Raw genomic sequence first — 11,375 nt, 5'->3', positions numbered from 1 at the left:
GAGATCCGGAGAGTTGAAGATGAAGATTAATGTCAAATTTAGGGGGAGACATGTGGGTTAATTAATGATTAAGTGGGTGCTTTGAGGACCATTAAGACGGCCTAGTTGGAGACAAATTAAGCAAACGACAAACTAAAGCTCAAAAGAAACCTCACATGATTTAAGGGTATCTCATTATTAACTAGTCTCTATTCCTAAAAAATTTATATTCTAGTTTTTCGCACATTTTAATATAACACATTAAATTTGCATAATTTTTTGTGTTTATTTTTTTCCATAATTTTAAACCAATAAAAAATCAATTATTGCAATTAAGATTTTTGAAGTTTGCAATTAGTTAATAAAACATGCATTGAAAATGTAAAAAATAAATCTTTTAAAAACAAAATTTTTCTCTAGAATATATATTTTTAAGGAACGGAGGGAGTAGTATTTATTTCTGCTGGGTCTCATATTATATAGACACATTTTATATATACAATCACATTCTTTTGAGTTGAAAACATGGGATCACCACTAAAATATGAAAATTTATGTGTATCCTTTGTTTCGAAATTGATACTGCTCTAAACATGGGCTAATTAATGGTGAGGTTCTGTTAAAGTACTAGTCTACGAAACCTGATCAAATACTTATACTTGAAGAAACAATACTAATGGGTGCACAAAAAAAAAGAAACAATACTAATGATACTTGTATAATATTGGGATTGGGTTTAATTATTGGATTTTATATGTCTGTGTGTGTCTGTTTTGAGGTGATTACGTACCCGGCTGGTATGCTGTTATTTTTTGTGTTTGTTTTGTTGTTTTTATTCTTAGATTTAATTTAGGAATAACAGTTATACCGAAGTGAACCAAATCTATCATGTAATAGTTTGTACTATTTGCTTTAGCTTCTGTTTAAATTTTTTTTTTTTTGGTCAAACTTTTTTTTTTGGTCAACGATTTTATTTCATAAAACTCTAACAAGAGTAGACGAAGAACAAAGTTTGATTATAGTCTTTGTTACAACGACAACTAAACAGATTATTGTGTACGGATTAAAGGTAAAAGATAACAAAGAGAAGAAAATAGCAAAGTTTGTGATGTCGGAAAGACAACCTGCAATTTCATTTAGATCACACTTTATACTTTTTTGCTCAAAGATTTATTCTTTAGATTTTTAGCTATGGCTTTTAAAATAATTTGTCCTAGATTTCTCTAAAGAACTTAACAAAAACTCTAAATAAAACTTAACAAAAACTCTAAATAAATTGATTTCTACAGCTAATATAGTTCTTTTATAATGTTTTAACTTTCGATTCAATTTTGAAATAAAACATGATTATTTTAAAAGAAGGCCGTAAAAATAAAAATAGTTTATAAATAGTAGTATAAGTTAATCGTCCAACTTTTCAGGAGCTCAACAAGGGTCAAATTTAATTAAATATTCTTAAAATATATATACTGAATGCTAAGAGCATGTTTATTGCAGGTCTCTTAGGTTGAGTCTTTTAACGTAATACTACCTCCGTTCCTGAAAGTAAGATGTTTTAGATTTTTTTCTTGTTCCACAAAGATAGATTTTCTATATTGTTAAGGTACTTTTTTATACTTTTGAGGAACATTAATTGAGAATATTTGAATTGATTAAATTTCATTGGTGGAAAGTTATTGGAAAGTGTATAATAAAGTAAAAAGTAATTTAAATTATAAACATTTATTAAATTCTTAATAAGCGTGCATACTCTAGAAAATCTTACTTTCAGGAACAGAGGGAGTATAAGATACGGTTTCTTATCTTTTAACTAAATGCTAAAAGATCTGCAATAAAGAGGCTCTAATCTCTCTCTCTTTTGCTATTGGCTCATCAGATTGTATCCAGACAGCATTTGTCTTAGTTCTGCCAAACAACAATTTTATACTTAATTATCTCTTCTTAAGAATATTACTACAATACTTCGCAAGATAACCTAAAATATATGAAGACATGTATTTTTCTACTTTCCCAGATACAGTACTTATCCGAAGATACATTGTAATTCTTTAATCATTACTCATTCTTTTTGTAATTCTTTAATCATTACTCATTCTTTACTCATATTTTCAAAAACATCTTTCCGGAAAACGAAATAGATAACCATAACATAATTTTCTTTCTTTTTTTCAACGGCATCACATTTTCTTAATCCGTCGAAATACTCAAGAAAATTGTATGGCCCGGGACAAAAGAATGGGCACTTGTAGTCCAATAGATTTTAGACCAGTTTATTGATTTGTCATTTGCAATAAGGGTCGACGAGCTATTTCCCCACGAAAAATATCATATAGCACCAAATGTCTCCCGAACTATGATTACGTGCTATTTATCCCCGAGAAAAAAGTTTGAAACCTATTTCTCCATGAATCTTGGTTTTGTCACGGTTTTGTAAAACTAATATAAAATCTTCAATATCAGATAATAAACCGGACTAAACTAAACCATAATCAAATAAAACCCGACCAAACTTAAATCTTAACTAGAACTAAAACCCAACCCAAATCTTCAATTTCAACGCATGAGTCTCTCAAAAAAGTAATTTTGCTCAGTTTCGTAAGTTTTCCACGGAGAAGAAAGTTAGGCGTGAATGTGCATTTGTTGTTTCTTCTCAGAATAAGTTCACAGCTATGTTCGCTGTCTTAAATTCAAACAAAAACAAAGCTTTAACCAAACAAAGAAAGAACACACATCAGCAGAAAAAACAACGAAGCACAACAACAACAACAAAATAATTTTAGAAAATAAAGCCAAAATTTTCGAGAGTCACATGAAGTAAGACATGGAGTTGCTGATTTCAATCTGGGCCAAAATAAAAACAGCCAAGAGCCATCGTCATTTGTTATCTCTCTTGATTCCTCCTGATTTCAATATCTAGGTTTTCAATTTGAATTTTTTTTTCGTTTCAGGATTTGTGAAATGAGAGAACTTTAATTTGGGGGAAATTTGCCTGGTCGGGTTATAAAATTAGGATTTCGGATTTTTAGTTAAGTTTTGAGTTGTAATTGGATCTTAATTCGGTTAGTCATTGGGTTAAAACGGTTTGTGGTTTGCTTAAAAAACAGTAAACCAATTTCATTGATTTCCATGGGATTTTCGATTGCAATATTTAGATTCATGTGGAAATAAAGATGAAACTTAATTTTCATGGTGAAATAGATTTCAAATTTTTTTTCTCGGGGATAAATAGCATGAGGTCGTAGTTTAGGATACATTTAGTGCTATACGATACTTCTCGTGAGGAAATAGCTCGTGGACCCTTGAAACAACGAATAAAACTATAAACGTATCAGAAACAATCATTATTTCTTAATTGTCCTTTTCAACTTTCATAATTATCCTTTTGAGGAAATGTTTCAATTGAAGTTGCACTCCTGCATGAAGTGTCAATCCTGAGATTTTCGAGGCCGTAAGCAACTTAATAAGGATTTCAATAATAAAATGTGTCTGGAGGCTTTTGACAGATTCAGAGATCTATATACATATTTTTCAAAAAAAATTAAGGGTCTTAAACGAATGTTTCATCAGGTTTTGCTCAGAACCGGTCATGCATGCATGCAAGAATAATATGTTGAGTGATCAACTCTTAAGATCATAGTACCAGATTCCATTTTCAGTATTTTGTGCTCTTTATGTAACAATCATCTTGTTAGTCATCCTATTTAGCCTTGATAGAAGGATATATATATATTATATATATGATCAGTGGCAGAGGCAGAATTTTATTTAGGAGGATCAATTTGATAACAAATATATTTTGCTGAGGTCAATTCATCGAATTTTTCTTTAGAAACACAAGTAAATATTTTTTTTTTTGCAAAAATTGACATGAGTCAATTGACCCCCACAGTGCACACTGGCTTGAATAGAGGCTGAGCAAGCATTAGCTTTAGAGCCGGTCATGTTAAAACCAATTTAGGGGCCAATTCCATTAAAGATCAGTTGGTTCTGATGGTTAAATTGGTTGGTAGTGTATTCAAGGTGCAGAGCTCGAACCCACAATTCTGTATATTATAACACTAATTTTTTTATAAAATAGTTTATAGGGCCAAAAAAAAAATAGTTGCTTCTAACTTATATATGTCAGGCACATATGTCAGGCACGGCCCTGACTGGCTCCACCACTGTATATGATAACTCCAGTCGAAGAAACTATAAAAGTGATGATTTGCTTTTAAAAAAAGAAATAGCACTAGTAAGTTTAAAGTTACATGTATGGTCGATGGCTGAGGCTATATATGAACTATTCATTTGAACAATTTATATTTTGGAAATATATGTTAGAAAGATACTCAAATTTAATTTATTTTTTGGGAAAAGAAAGATATTCAAAATTACATATAAATTTCTACAATGATCCTAAATAATTTAAATGGCATGATCAAATATATGAATCTTGACCAACTAGTGAGAGTTAATTAGGATAGTTAGTTTAGGTTTTTGAACAAACCAAATTCAGTCTGTTGTATTCTAGCTTAAAGTATAAACAACGAAATTTCTTATCACCTCACCAAATATCTTACCAATCGAACCTCTTTTTGAAAAGCACCAAAATAAAAGTTGAACACTATCCATAATTTTTTTGTGTATTAGTTAAATTAATGATGTTTTCGTTGGACAACTATGCATTATGCAATTATTTGTTGCTTTTACGAAAAGGAAAATAGAAAGCCAAGGGCACATATCCTCTTCCAATATTTTGTCTATTGTCTTCTCAATATATTAATTTATTCCTCGTCTTTTGTTATTTTTGTGCTCATTTATTTAATTAAACTTATAGGTTATATAAAAATTATATTCAGTTTTTTTTTCAAAGAATGTCACTTTACCATTTTTCTTGTTACATAAAAAATATCGTTTCAGAATTTTAATACAGTTCATATTTACTTTTAGCTGAATATTAATTGTGAACATCATTTATTTAATAAAGAAATCTATTTATCTAAACTATTATTGGCTAAACAGATTTAATTAATAAAAACATAAATGCATTTCAGTTTTTTTTTTATGTTAGAAAAGTGTTTAATTGACGGTCTTTGTCAAATGGAAGGAATAGTATCTATTAGTATTAGTGAGACAGATCTGATCTTTAATTTCTAACAATATTAATTAGAGATCAACCCGTGCAGTGTATCTATATGTTGATCACGATAGAATTTCGGAATTAGGATTATAAAATCTTAAAGAATATTAGTACTCCATTTGTTTTATTATAACTTTCATTTGAGGTTTTTGCATACATATTAAAAATGATTAATTTCTGTGTTTTTCTATTTAATATATTAATTTGTTTGATTTTGTTAACTAATGAGCTAAAAGTAATAGTAAAAACTGAAAAATATTTAATATTTGCCTTGAAATTTAAAACCACGTTTATAATAAAATAAAATTTAAAAACTAAAATAATACTTAATATGAAATGAAAGGAATATAAATATGTAAAATATTATAAATGCATATTAAAAAAAAACTAAAAGCAGAGGAAAACAAACAAAAACTGCAAATGGGACTCTAATATGGATTCATCATTCAATGCACTGAGAAGTATAGGAAACCAACCAAGTTGTTCCACGTCTGCTTCTGCCCGTTACAAAAACTTATTCTCCAGAAAATCTCTTCATTAAGTTGCTGCCTCTCACGCAAACCATGCTTAATCCTCCACACAACCATATAACCATTTCTCACCTACCAGTTCTCTATGCAACTCTAAAAACCAGGCCAAAAAATTAGCTGAAACCTCTTTAAGTTCTTTACCTTTTTTAGTTCACTTATTAGCTTCCCTCTCTCCAAATTATCCTTTGTTATACGCCAAAAAATGTCAGGAACATCAAATTTAGAGTCATTTGATCCAGAAGTCTGTGAAGGATGTTCTTTCAAGACTTCGGGACCGAAAGTCCCTGAAGAGGGTAGATCAAAAACCATGACGCAGAGCATTGTTCATGAGCTCAAGCTTCAAATGAGAATTGGTTTACCATTGGTGGCTATGAACTTCTTGTGGTTCGGTAAGCTAACCACTACATCTGTCTTTCTTGGACATCAAGGTAAGGTTAACCTAGCCGGAGGTTCATTAGGTTTTTCCTTTGCAAACGTTACTGGCTTTGCTGTTTTATATGGAATTTCAGCAACAATGGAACCTATTTGTGGCCAAGCTTTTGGAGCCAAGAATTTTAAGCTTCTCCATAAAACCCTTTTGATGGCAGTGCTCTTGCTTCTCTTGATCTCTATCCCCATATCTCTCTTGTGGCTCAATGTTCACAAGATCCTTATTGCCTTTGGTCTGAAAGAAGAAATCTCCTTCATAGCCAAGAGATATCTCATTTACCTCCTTCCTGATTTGCCAGTACTCTCTTTGCTCTGTCCCCTTAAGGCTTATCTAAGCTCACAAGGCGTTACACTCCCCATCATGTACACCACAGCTGCAGCCACTTCTCTACACATCCCCATCAACATATTCCTCTCTAGAGCAAAGGGAATAGAAGGAGTTGCAATGGCGGTTTGGATAACCGATCTTATAGTCGTGATTCTTTTAACCGGTTATGTGCTAGTCTCTGAGGGATTAAAAGAGAACAAATGGAAAGAAGGTGGGTGGTTAGACCAAGATGCTCAAGACTAGCTTAAGCTACTCAAGCTTAGTGTACCGTGTTGTCTCACCGTGTGCCTTGAGTGGTGGTGTTACGAGATCTTGGTCCTATTAGCCGGGAGGTTACCAAACCCGGTGGAATCTGTATCGGCCTTGATCATAGTTTTCAACTTCGAATACTTGCTTTACGCTGTGATGCTCTATTTAGGCACGTGCGTGGCTACACGTGTGTCTAATGAGCTCGGCGCAAATAATCCCAAAGGAGCTTATAGAGCAGCTTACACTACGCTAGCTGTGAGTGTTGTCTCGGGATGCATTGGGGGTATAGTGATGATAGCATGTAGAGGTGTTTGGGTATACGCTCACCATGACGTAATGATCATAAACAGTGTGAAGAAGTTGGTGTTGATAATGGCGGTCATTGAAGTTATATGCTTCCCGTTATTCGTTTGTGGAGAGATTGTTCGTGGAACAGCGAAGCCGTCTCTTGGTATGTATGCGAATCTTGGTGGGTTCTACCTTTGCCCTTGGGGATGAGTTTGGCGTTTAAAGTAAACTAGGGGCTGAAGGGTTCTTGTTAGGTTTTTTGACCGGATCCTTTGTGACACCCCGATCGTAGATGATCAAAAATGGCACGGTCGATGTTTTTTGATGGTCGATCCGAGGTGCTCAGAATACTTCCGATTGCCTTAGACCAACAACCAAAGAACACCAACGCTCATATCGAATATCACTCTAGGCTTTTCAACCCGAAAAAACAATATCCGATAGTTAGTTCATCCGGACAAAGACTAATATCATATGGAACCCGTACTTAAAAAACATTCTTTATATATTATTCAAAAGCATCAAACAAAATTTATTATAAATTAACCTTGAGGTTTTCGGTCAACAAATCTTATACATAAGAAATATCAAAACGACTTTGCAAGGATAATAAAACCACCGTTGGCTGATGCTGTTCCTTCCCGTCCTAGAGTAAAGTCTCTCGTCTACTGTTTACCTGCATCACAAATGAGTCATGAGTAATTAGTTTACTCAGTGAGCCTAGTCCTGCACCCCCAACGTATATTAATAATATCTTATACATATACAAGGCCTATCATTATACTTAACTTTCAAATACTTCAACCAAAAAATACATATATAAGGCCTATCATTCCATCGATATGAATCTTATCTTAAACATCACCTCCACGACACCCGCCATTCACTCATATTTATAATATATATATATATATATATATATATAGACTAAACCCAGAAAAACACCAAGGCTAACCGAGCCTAGCGGGGAAATAAATATAACTACCATCTCCATTAGATATTCCAAGATCAAAGATCTAACGTTGCATGCAGTTACACGGCCTCTAGGGTGCGACCCCATCATCGTGTCTTCGTAACCTTGTTCCGTATCGCAGGAACAATTCACGGTAATGCGGAAACTTTCGGGAGAGTGAGTATACAATAAAACTTCACATGATTTATACTTATATATTTAATACTATACACTTGAGAACAAGTACTAAGGTTTGGAATAAACCTCTATGATCATTCAAAAATATTTATTAAGTGGATCATACACCAACCAAGAGTGAACCATATATGAATTTAGACAACTGATACTGATAGGTTTATCAAGACACAACACTTGGTTATCATCAAAAAGAACTGAAACAGGAGACTGAAGCTTAACAAAAACTGATCTCATCAAACCCATAAGCTCTTACCGATTCAAATCAACAATCTTCTGAACTCAGATGGTACACAACTTATAGTTGAAGCCACTCTTAACCTGATCAGTGCCATATCAAGCCAAGGTCGGATTCATTCAGACAAAGCCTCAAGCGTTTCCAAACCAACAGAACTTCTCACTGAAAACTGATAAAAATACATCTTACCGATCAAAACCAAAGCCTGAAGAACATGGGTGATTCTGAACTTCAGGACACCAAATATTCAGCTCTTAACCACACCAATACTCACTGATTAAAGTCAGAAGAGGGTGAGAAAGGGTCTTCCAAGCTCACTTCTCTTCTCTTATTTTTTCTGAATTTTTCATGTATTTTCCTCACAGATTTTTCTCTCTTTCTTTCTCTCTTTCTCTCTGAATTTTTCTTTCTTGTTTCTGAGATGAATGAGGTCGACCAGGAAGAGGACAAGGTAATAAATGACAGGGGAAACAGCAGGAGAAGAGTCAGCAAGTAAGGACAAAAGTTTCAGATCATTGTGAGACATGTGGTGAGCTGAAGCACACTTTCCTTCCCATGAAGAAACTTCAAGCAGGTGTGCAAATCACATGACTTTAATGTAGCAAGCAAGCAGGAAGGTGCAAGTCACATGTTCAGGTCAGGAAGGAAGCAAACAGCCAGGCAGCACATGACATGCACATGACTCGCTAGAAAAAAAAATAAAAGAGGACCTACAAAGTTGCGTAGAGTGGCTGAAAATCCCAATGATAAGATTATGGTCACATTCAATGACATTGGTGAGCATGTTGGACCTGGTTCAGTAACCCTATCGTCGTTTCTTGGTCCTCTTGTGAGGGAACATGTTCCGGTTACACTTGCCGATTGGAGAAAACTTGATGCAGCGACTAAAGCAACAATGTGGGAAGAAATTCAGGTTTGTATATATATTAGTATGTTTTGTTTAACCGCAAGATGAAATTATAAACATGTTTAACTTGATTACTGTGATGCAGGGGAGGTTTAACTTGCAAGAAGAGTGGCAGAAAGCTGTTATTTTCAAGCAGCTGGGAAATGTGTGGAGGGCTGGGAAGTCGAGGCTGGTGTCACAAGTACGTGTGGCGAAGACTGCAGCTGAGAGAATAGCTTTAAATCCGAGCAACATCCCATCCCTTCAACTGTGGAACACTTGGGTTAAGAGTAAGACTACCAAATCTTTCACAGTGAGTTATCTACAACTAAGTAAGTTTCATCCTTAAAGGTCATGTCTGATGGATATAATCAATGTCATATTTATATTGTAGGAAACGAGTAACAAGTACAGAGCGATGAGAAGAAATCAGATTCCTCACACCACCAGCCGCAAAGGAATGCTTCGTTTAGCTGATGATATGGTAAAAGAGTAGTCAAACATCTACATATTGTAGATCAGCTTGTTAGATTAAAATGGTAGTGAGATATGTTTGTTTTCATATAGAAAAAAAGAGTAAAGACCCAAGTAAGGTGAGTAGATCCAAGGTTTGGATTGCGGGACACACTCATGCTGATGGCAGACCTGTGAAGCCCCAGTTTGCTGAGACTATTGTAAGCATTATGGAAGTTGTATATTGTGTATAGTTAATAGACTATGGCAATGAATGATTTTGTGTTTAAATGATTGTATCAGGAACAAATACAGTCACTTGACAGTCGGATGGACTCCACATCAGCTGCTGATAACATAAGGGAAGATGCTGTGAGCAAGGTTTTGGGAAAAGACAAACCTGGACGAGTAAGGGGCTTTGGTAGAGGGATTACAGCTAATAAGCTAGCATATCTGCAATTTAGAGACGCTAAGATTGCAGAAATGAAAAGAGAGATTGAAGATTTAACGGGGATGGTGCGAGAATTAGCTGAGAAGAAGGTAATCCTTTTCATTACCTTTGGTCAATTAGTTTTAAGACATTTACGATTTCTGTTGCCTTTTCTCAGAAAAGTAATGTTGATGCTGAAACATCTGAGAGTAGTGGTGGATTCAAAGAAGGAGTCAGAGTACAAATACTGGATTGGATTGAATCAGAGGATGTTGTTGTTGGTGAAGGAGAATTCTGCTCTGCTGAACCGAAGTACAAAATTGGTCGTATACCAATTGGTCCTAATGCAGTGGCTATCGTAGTTAAGTATGCACTAAGCGCATCAGCTTCACTCTGGAGGCCTACTACGGATGTGTTAACTCTTGATGAAGCTGTGGGATACAAGATATCTTGGCCAATGGATAAAGTGATTTTGGATAAGGATCCAAACTGTTCTGAAGATTTATCTATGGTAAATTTTCAAATCTTGTTTTCTTCTTACAACAATTGAGTCATCTCTAATCATTACTAAAATTTCTAATTTCAAATCTTGTTTTAGCAAAGCAAGGAAGGTGAATATCGAAGATGCAAGATATATGATTGGACCAATGATGAGGACGAGGTCATTGCTGAAGGTCTCGTGTGCTCTTCAAAATCCAAAGACATGGTTAACAACATACCTCTGGGTCCCAATGCTGTTAGTGTCGAAGTAGTGAAGGTGTTCAATGATCAAGCATATTTGTGGAGGCCAACCGCTGATATGTTCTTGATTGGTGATGCACTTAGCGAGAAAATAGCATGGCCAGTCCTAAAGGTTGAAGTCATGCCTACACCCGCTACAGAAGTAACACCAACTAAATGTGCAGGAAAGAAAATAGCATCACCTTCTAAGCCAGCCAAGAAAAAAGCAGTGGTATGTAATTGACATGAAGTTAATTTTTTTTATTTGCCTGATGATTGATGTTGCGTCCTTGATTGATGTTGGAACTTGCTTCTGTCATCTTGTTTGAGTTGTAGAGTCCAGGCAGCACTAGTTCGACCAGAAGTCCGAAGCAGAAGTGCACTCTCTTGGATTGCAACAACTCTGGACGTAAGGTAGCTGAAGGAAGGGTAGCTTCAACGGATCCGAATGAGTTGTGCCACTTTGTACCCCTAGGTCCAAATGCAAGCAAGGTGTGGATTGATGTGGCTAAGATCGGTGATGTAAAATTCTGGAGGCCAAATTCAGAGATTGAATACATATCTGATGCAATGGGT

General features: G+C 34.7%; 3 protein-coding genes across 3 annotated transcripts in view; all 3 read left to right on the top strand.

Annotated features, from left to right (window-relative positions):
* Positions 1-5,833: 5,833 nt before the first annotated feature.
* On the top strand, positions 5,834-7,135 carry LOC106331022 (MATE efflux family protein 9-like). Its single transcript, XM_013769390.1, has 2 exons — positions 5,834-6,599; positions 6,714-7,135. The coding sequence occupies exons 1-2, from the start codon at positions 5,834-5,836 to the stop codon at positions 7,133-7,135; spliced, it is 1,188 nt and encodes a 395-aa protein (XP_013624844.1).
* Positions 7,136-9,016: 1,881 nt separating this feature from the next.
* LOC106293359 lies at positions 9,017-9,754 on the top strand. The gene is made up of 3 exons (XM_013729071.1): positions 9,017-9,223; positions 9,303-9,509; positions 9,591-9,754. Exons 1-3 carry the CDS (start codon positions 9,065-9,067, stop codon positions 9,690-9,692), a joined length of 468 nt encoding a protein of 155 aa, XP_013584525.1. The 5' UTR covers positions 9,017-9,064; the 3' UTR covers positions 9,693-9,754.
* The window catches only part of LOC106331015, a 3,138-nt gene continuing 1,495 nt past the window's right edge, over positions 9,733-11,375 (top strand). The window contains exons 1-5 of the mRNA XM_013769382.1: positions 9,733-9,870; positions 9,953-10,189; positions 10,258-10,590; positions 10,678-11,031; positions 11,136-11,373. Of these exons, the coding sequence (XP_013624836.1) occupies positions 9,733-9,870; positions 9,953-10,189; positions 10,258-10,590; positions 10,678-11,031; positions 11,136-11,373 (1,300 nt within the window). The remainder of the gene's footprint in view (positions 9,871-9,952; positions 10,190-10,257; positions 10,591-10,677; positions 11,032-11,135; positions 11,374-11,375) is intronic.

The sequence above is a fragment of the Brassica oleracea genome, chromosome C1 (assembly GCF_000695525.1).
Source record: "Brassica oleracea var. oleracea cultivar TO1000 chromosome C1, BOL, whole genome shotgun sequence".
NCBI classification, from domain to species: Eukaryota; Viridiplantae; Streptophyta; class Magnoliopsida; order Brassicales; family Brassicaceae; genus Brassica; species Brassica oleracea.
Note: the sequence above shows the minus strand (reverse complement) of the source record. Positions and strands in the feature narration are given on the sequence as shown.